The 19,042-nt window shown below is 40.9% G+C and overlaps 1 protein-coding gene across 8 annotated transcripts in view; it reads right to left on the bottom strand.

The window, feature by feature from the left end:
* Positions 1 to 9,499: 9,499 nt before the first annotated feature.
* PLEKHA1 (pleckstrin homology domain containing A1) overlaps positions 9,500 to 19,042 on the bottom strand; it is a 65,718-nt gene continuing 56,175 nt past the window's right edge. For 6 of the 8 annotated variants that reach the window (XM_044440419.1, XM_044440405.1, XM_044440415.1 and 3 more), the window contains 2 exons: positions 18,750 to 18,839; positions 9,500 to 13,894 (listed from right to left, as the gene is read on the bottom strand). In XM_044440419.1, coding sequence (XP_044296354.1) covers positions 13,574 to 13,894; positions 18,750 to 18,839 — 411 coding nt within the window. In that variant the 3' untranslated portion in view covers positions 9,500 to 13,573. Of the gene's footprint in view, positions 13,895 to 16,243; positions 16,315 to 18,749; positions 18,840 to 19,042 lie in introns of all 8 variants that reach the window. The other 2 variants (XM_044440446.1, XM_044440455.1) reach the window with 2 other exon arrangements.

The following is a 19,042-nucleotide window of genomic DNA, read 5'->3' as shown; positions in this document are numbered from 1 at the left end:
TGCCACATCTTAGCTCTGATACGCGGGTATCCTGGGCCCTTGTCATGTTTACAAGCAGATGATCCAAACAAGGGATGGGGAGCTTGTGGCTCCAGATGTTGGGCTGCGTCCAGGTGGGGACTCTTGTCACAGTGCCATCTCTACTGAGCGTTGTCACTCTCTGACAACGGGGATTATCAATGCAAGAGAAAGCAACTACTTCACTTTCAGCATTACCCACTGGCACACACTGCCCTTCCGAGTGGCAGTGTTGGGGACTGGAGACAGCCTGTTCATTCCTCAATGCCACCCATTGAGGGAGCGTGAGTGGGCAATCATACACATTTTCATGCTGCTCTTCAATTATTATTGACAAGCATGGGCAGTTAATAGCAATTTGAACGTTTCCATGAGTCCTATTGCCTATAGCCCCAGGCTTGGCTTTAACGGTCAGCCAAAACTGCTGTTACTGAACCGTAAAATATCATTGAGAATGAAAGGTGTATTGAATAAAAAGTTACTTTACATTTCATGAGTATTTTCTAACATCTACTTAGTGGAAGTTCTCTCTGTGTGTGTGTCTGTGTGTGTGTGTGTGCGCGCGCAACTAGCTGGAACCTCCTAATCAGCTAAGCAAGCCAGTAACCCAGTGACTTTGGGCTATATGCCAAGAATATGTTGGAGTACATTTGAAGAGACAGGCCTAAAACAGAGGGATGGATGTCTAAAGTAAACCATGCCTAAAATAGACTTATTGAGAGCTATAGGGTTCCTACTAGCAATGGCTGGCACATGCTGGGAGTTGTACACCTTTTCTCCATGGGTCCTCAAACTACGGCCCGGGGACCGGATCCAGCTCACCATGCCCATTTATCCGGCCCACCATGCCCATTGGGACCCATGTGCATGCCCGCTGCCGCCCACCTCGCCCCGCGCGTGGGGAGGCAGCAGTTTGCTTGCTCTGAGAAAACGATTTCCAAGCAAGCAAGCCAGCCACTGCTGCATGCGCCCACATCGCAGCACGTGTCCGTCCCCCCCTCGCCCCCCCTCGCCTGCGCCTCACCCCTGCCTCAGCGCGCATGCACACACACACCGTCCCCGCCCCAGCACTTTTCAACTGGCCCCCTGCTGGAAAAGTTTGAGGACCCCTGCTTTTCTCTGTCCAAGCATTGCATCTTAACTTTTGGATCCAATCCAGAGTTTCATATCCTATCAGTTTAAAAATCTGTGGCTATGACTATAATCCTTTTTGCCTAAGGATGACAAAAGAACTCCCAAATGACCCACAGAGATCCACAGTGTCTTAAAATCAATGATTAAAGACCTTTTTATTTAACCACCATTTTAATAATATCATTAATTTTAATAATATTAATTTTATGCCATCACATTTTCATTTTCTTTCTTTTTCTTTAGTTATGAAAAAGATATATTGTTGTTTATTTTGTTTTATTGTTGAATGTTTTGATGATATTTATATTATTATATTGTTATTTTTACCTTCTGTAAACTGTCTTGAGGCTTGTTTATTTATTTAAAACATTTCTATGCCAACAGCATAGAAATGTTTTAATTAAATGAAGCATTATGCAAAAAGTGCTAAATAGTGGAAATGTAGAACATCCATGAAACCATTCCTTTTCCCCAGAATTTTCATGCAGTTAAAATTCTCTTTGCTGCTAGAGTTTCAACTGATAGGAATTGTGGTCTAAAGCATTTGGATGGCAGCAGGTTGCTTAATCCTAATGGTTATCATAAACCATTATATTTCTCCAATTTAGCATGCTAAGAGAGACTGCAAAATCAGCCATGTTCTGAAATAACTGTGTCTGCCTGTGCTAATATTTTTGCTGATCTTCCAGTGTAGAAAACTGGTTAGAATGTTGAACTAGGATAGGTCCAAATCCCCATCCCATCATGTAGCTCACTGTTCTTGGAGACCATATTTCACCAGCAGGGAAAAGTACTACAAGATTATAAAAATATCCATATTATACAAAGTCTGGGAAGGGAGGAGGTTGGCTTGTTAAATCTATGACTGATTAAAGTGTCACGTTTGTGGAAACTTTGTATACACAAATTTATGGCAAACAACCTTGTTTTCCTAAACTGAAACTTTTGCACAGTGTAAGGTCATATCTGAGACAGTGAAATCAGCATATTTTGCCCCAAGCACTGTTCGGTTTTGTTGTTTTGTTTTGTTTTGTTTTTACAAGTCTCAAATTTCTGGGAGAAGGAAAAGCAATCCCTTTGTCCCAAAATACCTTCCTGTGCTACTTTTAATACATTTGTGGTCACTCTATTAACTCAAAAAGAGTTGAATGGTAACAAAAGAGGAAGAAGAACTCAGCCAGCTTATATTTATCACACAGGAGGCTAGAACAATACCTGACATCCACGCCTGACTTTTGAAAAGGCAAGCAGAAAATAAGTTTACCAGCAAGCAGATTTGCTTCCAGAGATGACTCTCCCAATTTAGAGTCCTCCTTCACTGACAGATCAGCCTCAATGTTTCTCAGTTTAGAAATCTCTACCTACTGAAATAAGGTTCTGATATGCCCAGATAATAATCTTATGAAATTCAGCACTCCTAGAATGAAATGTAGGGATGTGGAATGTGTGGCCCACCACATTTTGTGCGGCAAGGGCTGATAGGAGCTGTGGTTGCACAACATCTGGAGGACCATATGTTGCCCCACCACTGATAAATCCAGACAGGAAAGAGGTGTGGTCATACTTCACACTGGGTCACTCTAAGTGGAGCCTCACAATGGGGGTCTCCAGAATTTGCACTTCAGCCCAATATGATAGTGCATCATCCACAGGAATGTGCCTGTAAGAGGCACATGGTTTGCCCTGTACTGCAGGAAGGAAGGCACCTTTCTTCTCTCCTGAAAACGACCTTGTATCAAGGTGCATTAAAAGGAAAGGTTGTTTTCCTGCTATCTTTGGCAGAAGGGGTTGGGAGAGCAGGAAACGTGTCTTACGCCCTTCTCTCCATTCTGAAAGCTCACATACTGCTTTGCTTGTGAGCGTCCCCTCCCCCACCTCAAGTTGTTTGTGAGCGTCCCCTCCCCCACCTCAAGGACACCAGGGGTGGCTCCAGCAATCCAATCCTACCTGCACCCATCACCCTCAGTACATCATGGCTCCTGGGGGAGGATGAGAATCTGCAATCAATTCCCTCTTTGCCTGCTGTGGGGCGGGGGTGGTGGTGGTGGTGGAGGTCTTTTAAGTTAATTTTAGAAATCTTTGTGTTTGTGATTTCTTTATCTCTGGACTGGTCTACAGATTTTTCCTGTATTTTTGTCCAAACATTAACTTTACAAGTATCTGGTTTTAGGAGGCTGGGGGTTAGAATTGTCAGGGAACCACAGGAATGGGTACAGTCAGTACTCTGAAAAGGGGCTGCAAAAAGGCAGGGAATTCATATCTCCCTTTCTGAAGAATTAATATCTCCCTTTCTTCCCTGGAGATTCAGGGAAGTGGTGAAAAGGTAGAAGACAAAGAGAACTGTCAGTTTGATACTTTCAAAAGACACTTTGAATCATTACAATTTTTCGCTTTACTGCTGCTTTGACTGAGAGCTAGGCAATGGGACCCTGGCATGCGTGCAGAAATTAGCCTGCATGTTGTCCCATCCTCTCAGTTTCCATGCATGTTACCTATTCCACTTCCTGTCTACCTCTGAAAACTGAAATATACAAGAAAACTGACCAGGCAAAACTACACTTATGGGAACTCTTGCAAAAGATCAACAAAAGTGATAATAGGAGAAAAAATGAAACACTTTTTTAGGGTCTGAAAAAAAAAATACAAGTTTTAAGGACTGAAAAAAATAAAAAGTACAATACCAACCTGCACCTTTTGGGAATTCCATATTTTTCCCTAAGCAGCAAACAAAAAGTGGCAGCAATCCTAGTGGGGGGTGGGGGGGTGGGGGGGGGAGACAGGATCTGCCATGAAGGGCCCTGGGATACTAGCTGGAACCAAGGAATAAAAGTCAACAGTGAGCCCGACTCAGGCACACTATGGCCTGTTCCCCAACCCACACTGTGTAGCTTGTTTGAAGGGTGGCTAGCATGCTGTGCGAATCAGCCCAATGCCTGAAACCAATATATAGATAGGCACATACAATTTAGGCTATTTTATGTGACAGGCAGTTAACACTGTTACCAAGTACACCTAAATTCTGCTATTCTGAGACTGGAAGCTTGTACTTGAAAAAGAGGTCTCATCCTGTCTTGAGAAAGACAAAAGGAGGAGGCTCTGCCCTTACTGAAAGATAGGCAAAGCCTGTGGAAGGCTAACACTGTATCATCAGCTGCTTGATACGCCTATTGTCTTCCATTTAACTCTGACTTCTTTTATCCCTCCCTTCATATCACATAGCTAATCTATTCACATCCTGCCTTTCCATTGGAAGGGCTAGTTGGCCATTGTGGAAACAAAATGCTGGACTACAGGCCTTTGGTCTGTTTTACCAGGGCTCTTAATGCTCTTATCACTGCGAAACTGTAAATCATGTCACAGTCACCATCATCATCATTATCAGATAAATGCTTTCAGCAGCATGTTAATTTTTACCTTCTTGCTTAAACCAGAAGGTTAGTGGTCTCTTGTAGGAGATTACTGGTCAGCCACATGTTAACCCTTTTAGCAGCCCTGTTTAAATTCCAGTGACCCATAGGAGACAGGATTTATTTGCCATTCTTTGCATTTTAATGATTAAATGCAAGTTTGGGAATAAAATCTGGTGCCTGCTAGCTCCTATAACTAGGCTTCATTTGATATAAAGAAAAACACATTTTTGTAAGAACCTCCCCTTCTTTCTGCATGTCTATCAGCTCACAAGATGCTTTCCCTGCCTCCTTTGCCACCATTTCTGCAGGGAACTCAGTCAGTTTTTCTTCCTAATTTTCTGTTTGTTTTAACAATTTTGTTTTGGCTCAAGAAGAAAAGTGGCTGGCTGACCACCTGCACATTCATCAGCTTCTGGGAGGTGTTTCCATTCTCAAAAACCAAGCAGAGCAGGAGGTTTTAGAATAACCTTTTCTTTTGCTTCTTCAAGAAAGAAGTACAACCCAGTTATTTAGGTTCTGCCATCTTACATACCTGTTTTCTTTGCTTCCTAAGTAAGAAAGCTTTTGCCAAAATGGAGATTTAACTATTCCAGAATGTAAAGTTCTCAGCTCAGCCCTAGTTAAAATCCTGCATCTTCTGTTCTACATCTGTATGTGATCTACTCTACTATCTAATATACTTCCCTGCAAAAGGTCACCCCTTCCACTGTACACTTTTATCTTGATCCTGGATACCAGTATCCTCTCTGTAGTGCTCATTTGCAAAATCTCTACCCACAACTTTTCAAAATCAAATAAGAACTTTGTCTTCTTCTCCCAGTTCCATCCCTCTTTCCCAATCACTAGACCACTCAATTTCACCTTCAGAACTAATCCTGTAGCATTTCCCCAAAGATCTTTCTTTCCTCCACACCTCATTGGGTGACCCACTTTCTGTCTCCCTACATGTGCATCAATCTTCCTCTGCTTTCTCTTCTTCAGATCCTACTGATGCGTAATCTCTTCCCCCATACAATAGATAAAAACATTAGGCATCACAAATTATTTTAAAATAACACAAAAAGACAATTTAGAAAGAGCCAGCAGGCGGCAGCAGGGAGCTTGTTCCCAAGATGGGGAGCCACCACTGAAAAGGCCCTTCCCCTAGTTAGCATCGTATGATCCTCTTGAGGGGTTGGCATTTGCAGGAAGACCCCAGAGACAGAGTTGGTGCCCGGGTAGATCAGAGTTGGGAGAGGTGCTCCGATGGGTATTGTGGTCTCAAGCTGTGTAGAGCTTTATAGGTTAAGACCATACCTTGAATTGGAACCAGAAGCATATAGGCAGCCAATGCAGATGGGCCAGAACAAGTCTCATAAGTTCAGTCTTCTGGGTCCCAGTTGTTAATCTGGCTGCCACATTCTGCACCAGCTGCAGCTTCTGAACTGTCTTCGAGGACAGCCCCATATAAAGTGCATTGGCATAATCTGATCTAGAGATTACCAGAGCATACATTACTGAAGCCAGGCTATTCCTGTCCAGCTGGTTCACCAGTTGAAGCTGGTAGAAAGCATTCCAAGCCTCCAATGGCACCTGAGTCTCAAGTGAAAAGATGGATCAAGGAGTGCCCCCAAGCAATGAACCTGCTCCTTCAGGGGGAGAGCAAATCCATCTAGAACAGGTCAAACACACCCAATGCAATCAAAAGAACCAGTCACTGACAACATCTCAGTCTTGTCTGGATTGAGTTTCAGTTTGTTAGCCCTCATCCGGTCCATTATTGCAGCCAGACACTGGTTTAGCACATCCACAGCATTCACTTGCTAAGGGTGAACAGGAGAAATAGAGTTGTGTACTATCTGCATACTCCAAATGACCCCAATCTGCAGTTTCATGTAGATGTTAAACAGCATGGGGGACAGATCAGATCCCTGAGGAACTCTAACTGTAGAGAATTCACAGGGCTGAACAATATCCCCCATGTACCACCTCCTAGAGACACCCTCCAAGTAGGAGCAGAACCAATGCAATGCAGTGCCCCCAGTCCCATCCAGAAGCCATCTGCTCCAGAAGGATACCATGGCTGATGGTATCAAAAGCTGCTAAGCGGTCCAGCCATATCAGCAGGATTGCACTCCCCTGTCTCGCTCCCAGGACAGGTCATCTTACAGGGTGACCAAGGCTCTTTCCTTGCCAAAATCAGGCCTGAAGTCCAATGGAAAGAAGAAACAGAATGAGTGTCACCAGCATATTGATGACACAGAACTCCAAACTCAGGACAACCTGTCCCAAAGGCTTCATATATGTTGAATTGCATGGGGGTGGGGGAGCAGAAACGAGGAATTCCAAAGGGAGGGAGTTGAACAGGAGACCTCCAGCATTACCTTCTAGGACCATCCTTCCAGGAAAGAATGGAGCCACTGTAAGTCATTGCCTCCAATTCTCATCCCAGTGTGGTGGCAGAGAAGGGTATCATGGGCAATGGTATTGGAAGCCACCAAGAGGACTAGCAGAACAGGGACACACACCCTATCTAGTTCCCAGCAGGGGTCATCAACCAAGACAACCAAAGCTATTTCCAGCCCATAGCCAACCTGAAGCAAGATTGAAATGGATTTAGATACTCTGTCTCATCCAGGAATCCCTGGAGTTGGGAGCCCACCACACACTCTAAGCTTTTGCAAAAGTGGAATAGTGGAGACTTGTCAATAATTATCTAATACAGTGAGATTCAAGGAGCACTTTTTCAGTGCCTCCATTGCCTCCTTCAGACAGGCTGGGAACCTGCCTTAACTAAAGGAGGCATTAGCCGCAACACATAACCATTTGGCCATTCCCCCTCTGGCTGCTTCTGTAAGGCAGGAAGGGCAAGGAACCAGAACACACAACGTGACTGTCACCTCTCCAGCAATCCTCAAGCTGTGCAAATTGAAAAGCATCCAATACCGCTGGACAAGCAGGAGCCACAGTTACAGCCAGTTGGCCTGTATCAGCTACAGCATCCAAGTCAGAGCAGATCTGAGTGACTTTGCAGGCAAAGTGCTGAGCATTGTTCACAGCAGGTTGTTGGGAGGTCTGAGCCCTTCTCTTGCAGGTCCATGTATAAAAGACCCCAACCGTCCTCTTCAGAACAGCTCTTTACAGATGCAGTAGTAGCAGAAAAGTGTATCTTCTTTGCTGCTCATATCATACAGGGTAAGCCTTCAAATAAAATGTATAATGAGTTGACTCAGATTCATTCCACATTTTCTCTCAGCATTATTCTAGCCATGTCTCACTCATTCCATTGCTTGCAGCATCCAAAAAGTAGCTCTACTTCAAAGGAGAGGGTGCTCAGGAAAAATCATGCCCACTACCTTGGTCATTTCTCCATTCCAGAGATTCCGTTGATACTATTATGCATTATCAGCCTCCTGAGATTGGCCTTCCATTCCTGCAGAAGTTCTGAGTGTCAGTGAAGTGAGATTAAACCCACCAGGTAGTGATCTGTCTGCAATGAAGTGACTACCAGGAGTTCTATTCTCAGATCACCCACACATATCAAAACGAGATCCAGAGCATGCCCAACAATATGGGTAGGCCAGATACTACTGGGGACACTATTGGGGACAGACCCATGGTTGTCATGGAGGACATGAAGTCCTGAGTTGCTCCCAGCAGGGCAGTCTCAGCATGGATGTTAAAGTCCTCTAGAACAATCCAACATCAACCCTGGCACTACCCTAGCTAGCTCAGGAAGGGAAAGGGTGGTCAGTACACCAGCAAAATCCCCATTCTGTCCCAGGCAATCACTTTCAAAAGCACACACTTGAATCCAGCAGACTGTGGGATCTCTCTTGGACAGGAGGTCAGAATCCCTATAGACTGTTGCCATTCCATCTCCCCACCCTTTATGCCTGGTCAGCTGGGCAGAGGCAAATCTAGGAGAGGTTACCCCTTCCCCAAGCTTCATCCAACCAGCTCTCTGTGATACAAACCAGGTCAGCATGCTCATCCAGAATCAAGTCCTGGACAGCAGTTGATTTACCACTCACTCAATGATCTGACATGGATCAGCAAGTCTCAAAGCAGGGTGTCTGTTGCCAGAGTTATTTTGAATGTGGGAAAACCTGGGAACAATGAACACCCTCTTAGTGCATATTCTCTCATTACAGCATAGCTATGTTACCCCTCCCCCACCATTTCCCACTCTCTGACCTCTATAACTGCAATGACTGCCCGACTTCCTTGAGAGAAACATTTGTAGTGCTGCAGGCTGCCATTACCCAGCCATGATACTTGGAGCTGGCAACCCTGCACGCCACAGGTCAGCAGAGAGGTCCTTGGCCTTCCTAAGCAACTCCCCAAAAGGAAGGACTCCTTTTGAAACCACACCTTTGGTGGCTGCCCTGTCCCTGCTGGGGTCTAGCTTGTATGCCCCAGGTCCCAAAGTTGTTGCAGCTGGGAGGGAAACGACACTTTACTGGAGCTGAGTCTGCAAGGAGGCAGTCAAAAGTCCCACAGGTAGGAGTAGACTCCAGATCAGCAGCACTTGTCTTGCAATGCTGTAGCACTTCCTCCCCTTGCCAGTTGCAACGGATGATCTGTTTGTCTTAATGCAGCTAAATATCTTTAATTTAATTAAAGCTTTTGAATATAAGCTTTAATCTGACCTTTCAAATGCATTTCCTAATTCTTCTGAATAAATTAATCCTTAATTTAGTAATAAACCCATCTTTCTTTGATCTCCATCTTCCCTTCATCCCTTAAGGTTCCAATTTTCAGAAATACTTGACATCTTACTCTTATCAAGGTAGCTTGTATGTGTGCAACCTGTTTATTTTATAACACACTGTACCAGTAAATGACCATTTCAAAATAGCCTTCAGCAATATTTCAGTTGTGAAGTCATGTGTCATGTGATGGACTCTTTAAATGTCTGATGGTACCAAAGTAAAAATGTGGTAGAGACTACAAAGTTTTCACAGGTCTACTTTTATTTTAAATTCACTTAGATTTTTTGTGATCTCAACAGGAAAGAACAAGAGCTAGTATGCAAAAATAGTTTCATTAATTGTTAACAATTTACCTTTTTGAAGTGCACTAAATGTAGTAGTCGGATAGGTTTGTTATATTTTGTTACCAAAGTCAATTTATTAACAAGTGTGACAATTACAGAAAACACCACAGGTTCTAAAATAATTTAACAATTTTCATCAATTTTATATTTAAAAAGTACTGATAAATAAGAGACCCTGACAATTTATTAACCACATATTTTCTTACATTACTCAACTATTTAAGCAGTTTGAATTTAAAAGAATTCTGTAAGAATGCTGCTTTGCTTCCAATTAACTGAAAATTGGCAAACCAAAAAAATATATAATTAACATGCACTGTGGACACTGTACCAGATGCAGGAAATTGACCATTATGTCCAAGTATGACAATACAAACATTCCAATTCAGGTTTTCCCACAAAGTACATATCTGTGAAAATTAAGGATTCAGATACCTATTGGCTAAATTTGCTACAAGATAAAACATACGCTACTAAACTAGATTTCTTATAAACATTCAACATATTAGTTCACATGTAACTGAGAAGGCAAATAAACATAATTTACAAACACTGCTTGTAAATGTTTAGCTTATGGTTAACAAATGTAAAGGTGCTGCTGTATTGGACAAATTAGAAAAAGACCACTGCAGTTTGGCATTGTTACAATTCAGTCTTTAAGCTTTGTCCATGCTATCATTTTCTGGTTTTAGCATCAGCAGACCCAAATAATGTTTACAAGTTTTTGCACACAGATGCTTGAGGTTTTATTAAGATGTTAAATTCATATATTGACCAAAGACCAGTACACTCCTTCTGTCTGGGATGACTGTCCTTTTCCACTAAATGTGCAGCTTCGGGAGGGACATACATGGAATGCTAGGAAGGGAACATCTACCTAAGCATCCAGATCAGCCAAATCAACCCTGGTGATCAAGGGGGTGACAGATTGCCCTCACATCCAAAAATTTGCACCTGTGTACCTTTCAATAAATATAATCAGTAGGCTGAAAAGTGGAATGGCTGTTATATTGAATGTAAGACAAAGGTAGCAGATTTTCACAAGCAGAGCTGCAAGAGTCTTAAGATCCAAGTTTTTAACTTCCTGGCATAAGCAAGGAAATTTCAGGACACAATCACAAAGAACTGCCATGTAGATGTAGCTTTAAACAAGAAACTTTGTGGAGAAGGCATCTTTACAGCAAATTAATTTGGAGGTAGAGAACATTTAGCTACAGGCAGTCAGAGAGACCATTTGTCAATGACTAGATGCCCGGATGGACTAAGCAAGTTGCAAGTGTCATGCGGCATCAGATGCCAACTGATGCAGCTCGCTACTGAGAGTGCCTGGGCGCAAGTAAGGTTTACATGGGAATTTACATGTCACTGGACTGTGTTACTCAATATTCCCACTTTTTATTTATATGGCACCCAGAAAGCAAGTAACTGCTGGTCATTGTAGTATTGAAAGAAAATCTTCCTGAAACCCTTAAATAGCAAGCAATAAAAGGGAAAACTACCTTTCCTATGGTGCTAACTTCAGGAAATTTTACTTCTGCCAAGATTTTGATAGAGTTTGAACAATTAGAGGCAGCATCTGGAGTATTTTCATTCACTTTTAAACTAGCATTATTCTAAAAATAGTAACAATCTTTATAGTATAGTCGGCACTTGAAAACTGGAGTCAACTGGTGCCAAGCCAAAGATTCTCAACTGGACCTGAGTCAATGCCTTCATTAGATTTGGGGTTCAGGCAACTGAAAGCAAGCAGCAAAGTAAATTCTGTGCTGAGTATGCTAAAAGACAACCACGTGGTTCATACAATCACCAGGGCTTGAACAAGTCCCAGAAGACATGCTGATGTGTGTGCCAGGCATCATGTGCAGGGTGCCAGGGCCTCCCGTTCAGCTATTTGAGGGTTCTTTCCTTGTTAACATATGATGTCATTTGGGTCTGAATGGCAAAGCAAACCATGCCCAGACAACCAAATGGTGCCTGGCACACATTGCAGCTTAAGTAAAGCTATGGAAATTGTGGTGATCATGTGAACCAGACCACTGAGAACCTCCAGTGAAGCATTGGCAAACAACCTCCTCCTTTCTGTCACCAGCAAGAGAACATGAAAGGGACAGCTGGCCAGAGGCCTGTGGGCTAAAATAAGTTTCCACACAAGTTTACACTAATCAATTAATTTCAAAAAAGTTGGAATTTGCACCACTGGGGCATAATATAATTAACTGTATATCTACTTCATTGAAGTACTGGACACTTCCTTCAAACTTATGTGTATTTTTATTCTTTTGCACGCTTTGTCAAACATTGCACACATTTTAAAATAGGTAAGAGTATTACTGCAAAGTAGAACGTCTGAATTGCATCAAGCAAAATCATTTGAGGGAAAGGGGTGTTGGTTAAAGCAAACATGTCCATAATCTAACTGTTGCATAAATAGTGCATGTTCATTCTTATCAAAGGCTTCTTGAACCCTTACCACTGAAACTTCTGAACAAATATCCAGTTTAAAGAACATAGTGCACAGCCCAAGCATACCAGTATGCTGGCAACCTCCGTAAATCATTTAATACACGTGCTGAACTACACTACATAAGTAATCTCAAGGTTCAATACCACAAAAAAGCAAAATCCAATATTCATCTAACCCCAGAACATTAAACGTATCATGAAATAAGAACCCACAGGCACTTTTAATAAATTTAGTGCACTAAAAGTTACAGGCCACAATTGCATGATTGAACAATTTAGTACCAGTTAACAGCACAAAACAAACTTTGTTCAGTCTTTTACTGATCCAGATATAAAATGGTAACCATTTATAACACACTGGAAAAAAGGATCACACAAGAGGGAAAAAAAACCATAGACAATCTTAAACATATAATTTCTGTAAATCCTAATATAAAATACTTTTAGTTAACCCTTTAAAAGATTTAGTAGGCCAGCTTCCCTTCTCCGTACTAAAAAAAAAAATCCATAACACTCTTAATTATTGGTGGTCCATTAATATCCAAATGTGCAAAAGTTACAATTCACCTTTAGGAGTGCATCAAAAATAGGCTAAATATTAAAAATAGCTGTATTATTCTTAAGTTTCACAGCACCAAATACCTGGAATTCTAAGAGAGTTGGATTTTATAGAAGGGCAGTGATTTACAGAACAGTTCCACAAGAGTTTCAGTTAAACAGATTTATGTCAGTGCAAGACATTTGTGGCCTTCCCCGTCAGGGATCTTTTTCTCACACACAGATACCCATTTCATGCAACTTAACGTATGTAATATGCAAGTCTGAAATGCAGCATACGTGATTTTCATGCTATGAGTACACCGATGATGCAGTTGATGATAAATCTGCATATGCATCACACGGAGAGCAGATCTCATTTCAGACGCCGCAGCATGTGTGCGCGCGTGTGTGTCTGGGGTGGTTACATAGCAATTCTCTTTGCATAGGAAAAGTGCATTAGGTCATCACTAGGTACAATAACATTTTGCAATCGTGATCCTGTAAAAACAGATTAAGTATTTAGATTTCTGAAAGGCTGTGCCAGTATTTTTAGAAAACAAGTCAACTTACTTGTCAACAGTCTGAATTACAGTACAAGTCACATGATAACATTTCCTTTGTTATATCGCTAAGATGCTATTCAGTTTTGCCAAACTGATGATGAAGAGCAACTGGTACCTTGCTTATTGACAACAATAATTTTAAGTCTGTATTTTGGCCCCTCCCTATTAAAAAGATTTATTATCAGGCTGCTGAAACAGCAAAAAGCCTGCTCTGATAGTCAGTACAAGGCAGCATATGACTAGTTAAACATACACGAATTTGAATGTATACACACATATACAGATCTACATAAGCAATATTCCATTCGTTGTTCTTTCATCCCATAGTCAATCTTTGGCTAAAAGTCTGAGCAAGAAAAGTCATGGACCAATAACACATGTTTTGCTCTCCAAACTCTTTCCCATTATTACACATCACTGACTGGAAGGCTTGCATCATCCAGGTCCACGGGGCCAGGATCCTGTTCCTGAGTGCCATTGTTATTCTGAGGTTCCAACAGGCCCTGCAGAGTCACTTTGGAAGCTGGGTCTCTTGAAGGGACAGCCTGGATCTTGAAGCTCCCTGGCTTGGCCTTGGTAAAAGATTCGTGAAATCTTCGCTTCTCCAAGACAAGGGGCTTGCTGTTAATGGTTTGGACCAAAGCGGGGTTGTGAGTGGTTGTGCAATGTGAGGTGCTGGCTGCTGTTTTTGCAGGACAGTAGGAGTCTGCAGAACAGCTGGAATGCTCCTGTAAAAGAGAAGTGTTTTTCAGATTCAGTGGGTCATTAACTGCACATAATACATTTCAGACTACTACCCCTGAAAAATAAAAAAGAAACAAAAAATCAGAGGGGTAAACAAAGCAAAGCTTAACAGCAGGAAGCAGATGCTTGTCCAAAGCAACACAAGGTTAAGACTGTGAGCTTACAGCAGTATATAATAGCAAATTAAAAAGCCAAGTCCAGCCCCTGAAGTCTTGCATGGTATTGCTTAATGTTTCTAGCACAAAATCACTTTTGACATTGCCACTGCATTATTTTAAGAAACAATTATAGCTATTACTGAAGAGATATTTTGAGAATTTAAAAATGTGTGAGCAAATGTTTCCAAACTCTAGTCCCTAAAACAGCTCCAAAAAACTAATCCCAAAAGTGCATGGAAACAGTATGCATATTCAAAAAGCAGCACAATAAAATCTTCAATCCTATGCTGTTAATCCTATTTCTAGCTAATGTGCTTTACAGTTTTGTTGATCAGACACCTGTTCCTTCTTCCCTTGCCATTGTACTGTCTAAGGTTTTTAAGAACAACCTAATTCCAATGGACCATATTCCCAAAATATAACAGGATGCTTTGCAATTTAAAAGGCATTTTTAGTTTAAATATGAATTATTTTCCATCCTTTAAGTTAGTACAGCCAACTAATAACTGCCTATTATCCCATAGATAAAAATGCTGACAAAATGTTTTCTACAAAAATAACAATTTCCTCTAATATTAAGTTATATTTAGAATACAATACTATTCACAACTACTCAGCATGGTAATACCACTGCTGAACTCAGTGTTTGAAGAGTATGTTTTAAATAAGAAACCCACCAAAGGACTTTACTGGCATTTCTATAATGAATGAGACACCACTTGAGACTGAAATATGCTAGACTGGTCAGTGTCAAATAATTCTATCCAATTTAAGAGTTAAGATTTTTGAAGGGCCTTTTCTAATGTTGGATATAAAAAAGAAGAATCAGGTAGCAGGATGTGCAGAAGGCTAGAAACAGTTGCAACTGAACCCTCCATCAGTTATCCTGCCTCTATACCATGACACCAGTGCATCATATTATGGCATGGCAGGGAAGCTTCTGAAGAAAGAAGGCAGGTCATATTCTCCCATTCTAGCATGTTATTCCAGAATTTTTGCTCCACTTCTTGAAGTATGCTGGAATAACAGTTCCACACTATTACTGCCATCAATGCAATCTGGTGTTAAAGACATTGGTGTCTCTTAGGCAATGTTTACACAGGGACTAGTAAGAAGGAACTTCTTCAAGACAGGATACCAGAATGTATCTTCCACAAGTTTGTGGGAATAGCAAATATGGTGCCTCACCAAAAGTCCCGTAGCTATTGCTATACTTTTAATTTGGTGACATAATGTTTATGAGGTGGTACTAAGAGATGGACATTTCTAGACAAATGATTACCTAGTAAGTGCTGTTCCTAAGCATATTATCAGAAATAATTTTCATTACAAGATTCTACAAAGATCAGTGGCACATTTGGAATAGTGGACAAACTATGAATACAATCAACACAAAAGTGTGTTCATACGCAAAAGTTCCAAGTACAAAACCTGAAATTACAATTAAGTTTCTTTTTTAAGCAAATACTATGTAAACATTTCTATAAAGTTTTTCAGCTGAGCCAGTGCTGGATGGGCCAACAGTCACTTTGTAGTCTGAACAGCATAATGCACATCCATGTGACAAGATAACACATTCTGCTATGCCTAGTGATTATAAAGCAAAATAGTTTCTACATTCTTTGTATTATTTTGATTAACATTCAGGTTGCAAGCTATAGTAAGCTCCTACATCTTGCCTAATGATCCCATGCATATCTATTGTAAAAGCCATGCAAATCAGTCCAGGACATTTTCCTTAGGTGCACCCTTTATATGTGCACACACACAAGTTCTGAGTGACTTTTAGTTAGCTGGCTTTCAAAAATGATAAAATGGTACTATGAACTCTCATGCAAATTAGGCCAAGTTTAGTTTGTTTATGCACACACACTATTAACTACTAAAGCTTTTGCACTCACTTAAGCGAGCACATTGAAACCATGAAGAAAGATTTCAGCACTTTGTAATTGTCAATTGTTTTATCTAAAAAGGGATAAAATATATTCTATCTAAAATGATATATTTATGAAGAGAGAATTTAATGACCAATGGGAAGTTAGTAATTTCATGGTGATTATGATCAAAAGAAGAAACCACAGGATTGACCTTATGATTTTATATAATGTTAATAAGTGTACTGGAATTTCAACAAGTTTGTTGAAAGGAGGCAATTTTACATGAGAGCCCACATACATGCTGCATTCACCGGTTCTTGATGTATACCTCTGTATACAAGGATTCGACAGCCTTCTGGCCTGCCGCATCTGGAACACAGTGCAAAGCTAAGATTAGAGTAACCTAAACTTGAGATGAGAAGGTGTGGGTGGGGGGAGGGGAAGAGGTGGGGTGGGGAGAGAGAGAAAGTGCTGAGAGAAGTGGTAACTCACTAGTTGAGTTAACCCTCCACAAAGATTATACACACAGAAAGGCACAAACAGAGAAAAACCCCTTGATAGCTGTGCTGTCACCCAGAGCACATTCATTCCCAAAGAGACCCTCTGTAGTGTGATGACAAATTGATCAGACAGACTGCTGTTGTCTGTTCTGTAAATCTGTGTAATACAGTACAACAACCATGGTTAACTAGCCACAGTGCATTGTTGTATCATCTGAATAAAGACCACTTCCTGCACAATGACTTCTTTTTTTAGGAACAAGACACCCTGACAACCCATGGATTTCTAGGGTTTGTTTGATCCATGTTGGGTTGGTGTCGGAAGGTTAAAATTATCCAGAAGGCTGATTTTATCATGGTTGCAGGGAATTGCAAGCAAAATGCTCTTCACGATCTCACCACCAGTGACGGCCTTTCCACCAGTGCCCAAGCAGTACCATTGACTAACTATCGCTGGTTTGCCAGTTTTTAAAGAAAAAACAGCTCCAGAACATTGTGCAACTGTGTTCCTTTAATTTTTTCCCTCAGGCTTTTGCAAGTGCACAAGAGCACCCTTATGACTGTTCATTATCATCTTATAATTAAAGACATTATAAAGACATTAGGAGGCAAAGTACCTGGAGGAGGGTTTTCTCTGCGGTGGGGTCCCATCTATGGAATGCGCTCCCCAGAGAGGTCCGCCTGGCGCCATCATTATTTGTTTTTCAGCGCCAGGTTAAGACCTTTTTATTTCAGCGATATTTTAATAAGTCTTAATATGGTTTTTTTCTATGTTTTTAATTGCAGCCAGTGTGGGCCGGGGATTTTATTAATTTCATGTTGTAAGCCGTCCTGAGGCTTTTTGCGATTTAGGATGACATATAAATATTTTAAATAATAAATAAATATATCCTGTCTTATTTCCTCTTGTAAGGACCCCAAAGTGGCTGACATAGCTCCAATTTATCATAACAACAACCCTGTGAGGTAGGTTAGGCCGGCAGTGACTGGTTCAACATCACACAGTAAGCTTCAAGACTAAGTGGGGACTAGAACCTGTTCCCTGCACCACAGGAGGTTTACTTGATTAATTTCTTTGTTTCAGCTATCAAATGGAGCAGTAAAATGCAGTAGGAAATGGGCTGAGAAGGCAAAAGTGTATGTAGGAAAATTTCTGTATAGTTGCCAGAGATGCAAGTGTCTAACTGTGAGGAGGGGCAGTAAAAGAAGTGGCAGATGAGACAAGATGTCCCACTTAGCAATGTAATCCTCTGTCTTTTAAGTGTTGAATTGACACTCCTCAGTGGCTTCCACCCAATTGCACATTTTTGTAGCTCTGAAAAATATTAAGAACACAGTAGCAAACAAAAAGGAATAGCAATTGAAAGTGGGGAAAGGAGACAATGTGGATCTGCCATGAAGGTAACTGGAATAGTGGCTGAAGAAACAAGGAAAAAGGAAAAGAACGAGCCATAGTAAATCTGATCATCTGTCAGGCACACTGTGGATTGCCCCATGAACAACCCACACAGTTTTGGCTTATTCACAGGGTGGCTTTGCATGACATGCTAACCTGGCCTCTTCCTAGTGGGAACAATCAGAGCAACTTATATAGTCAGTGATGGTAAGACTCTGCATTTAACAAAGAATAATGGAAATTAATTTCTAATATACAGAATGGAAACAAAAGTCATATCTTGCAATATCTAAACTGCAAAACATGGCTAAAATGAATTATAACACTAATAACAGTATGAAATATGAAGCTGAGTAGCTCTAAATATGCTTTCCATGAAAAAGATACATCACTAACGTTTTCAAAGTGAAATTAGCAAAGTGTCATTTCAAAGTGACATTAGCAAAGACTCAGTTTGGTAATGTTAGAATTGTAGTTCAAGTTCTCTAACAGTAAAGAAATACAGAGTTCAGTTAGGTTATCCAAACATCACACCAACACCTTCATTACATGGTTTACTATTTACTAAGAGGATTAAATGCAGAACCCTTCCAAAGGTAGTTTAAATTAATTTGATGGGCTTTAAAGGACAGAATTCAATAAGCATGGTTTGGTAATTTGACAGTCCCCACTCTAGTCCAGACTAACAAACTGACATAAATTTCAGTCTTATGGGTTATACTATCTGAACTTTAAGACAAGGTATATTACCTAAACATTAATATAAACAAGCAGCACATAAATATACCACTAAGTTTAGCCCTTAATTAGGGCTACACAACTCATAATGCATGTGTAGATGTTACTCCAGATCTAGGAAGGGCAAATAAAGTTGAAATAATAAAATGTTAAGCTTCTTAAAAACATACAGAAGCTGCTGATCTTCCAGGTCCCCGCTGTGCTACTATTGCACCAGAAATTGCTTTAATCCAGCTGTGCATGTCCTCTGGACTATCTGCCTGATGAGGAACAGAGAAAGAGGGAGAAAGATAAAGGAACAATAATATAAGTTTGAAGATACACAGTAAAAGAGCAAGATTTCTGAAACTGGTAACTTAAGCACATATCAAATGCTCTCAGTATTTCTCAAGAATGGAAAAAGAGCTTTTTGTTTTTAATGTTTTTAAATAAAACTTGGGTTGAATCCACATGCTTCTCATAC

Source organism: Varanus komodoensis, unplaced genomic scaffold, assembly GCF_004798865.1.
Source record: "Varanus komodoensis strain SLA01 unplaced genomic scaffold, ASM479886v1 scaffold1, whole genome shotgun sequence".
NCBI lineage: Eukaryota > Metazoa > Chordata > Lepidosauria > Squamata > Varanidae > Varanus > Varanus komodoensis.
The sequence above is the reverse complement of the archived record's forward strand: the minus strand, read 5'-3'. Positions and strand labels throughout refer to the sequence as shown.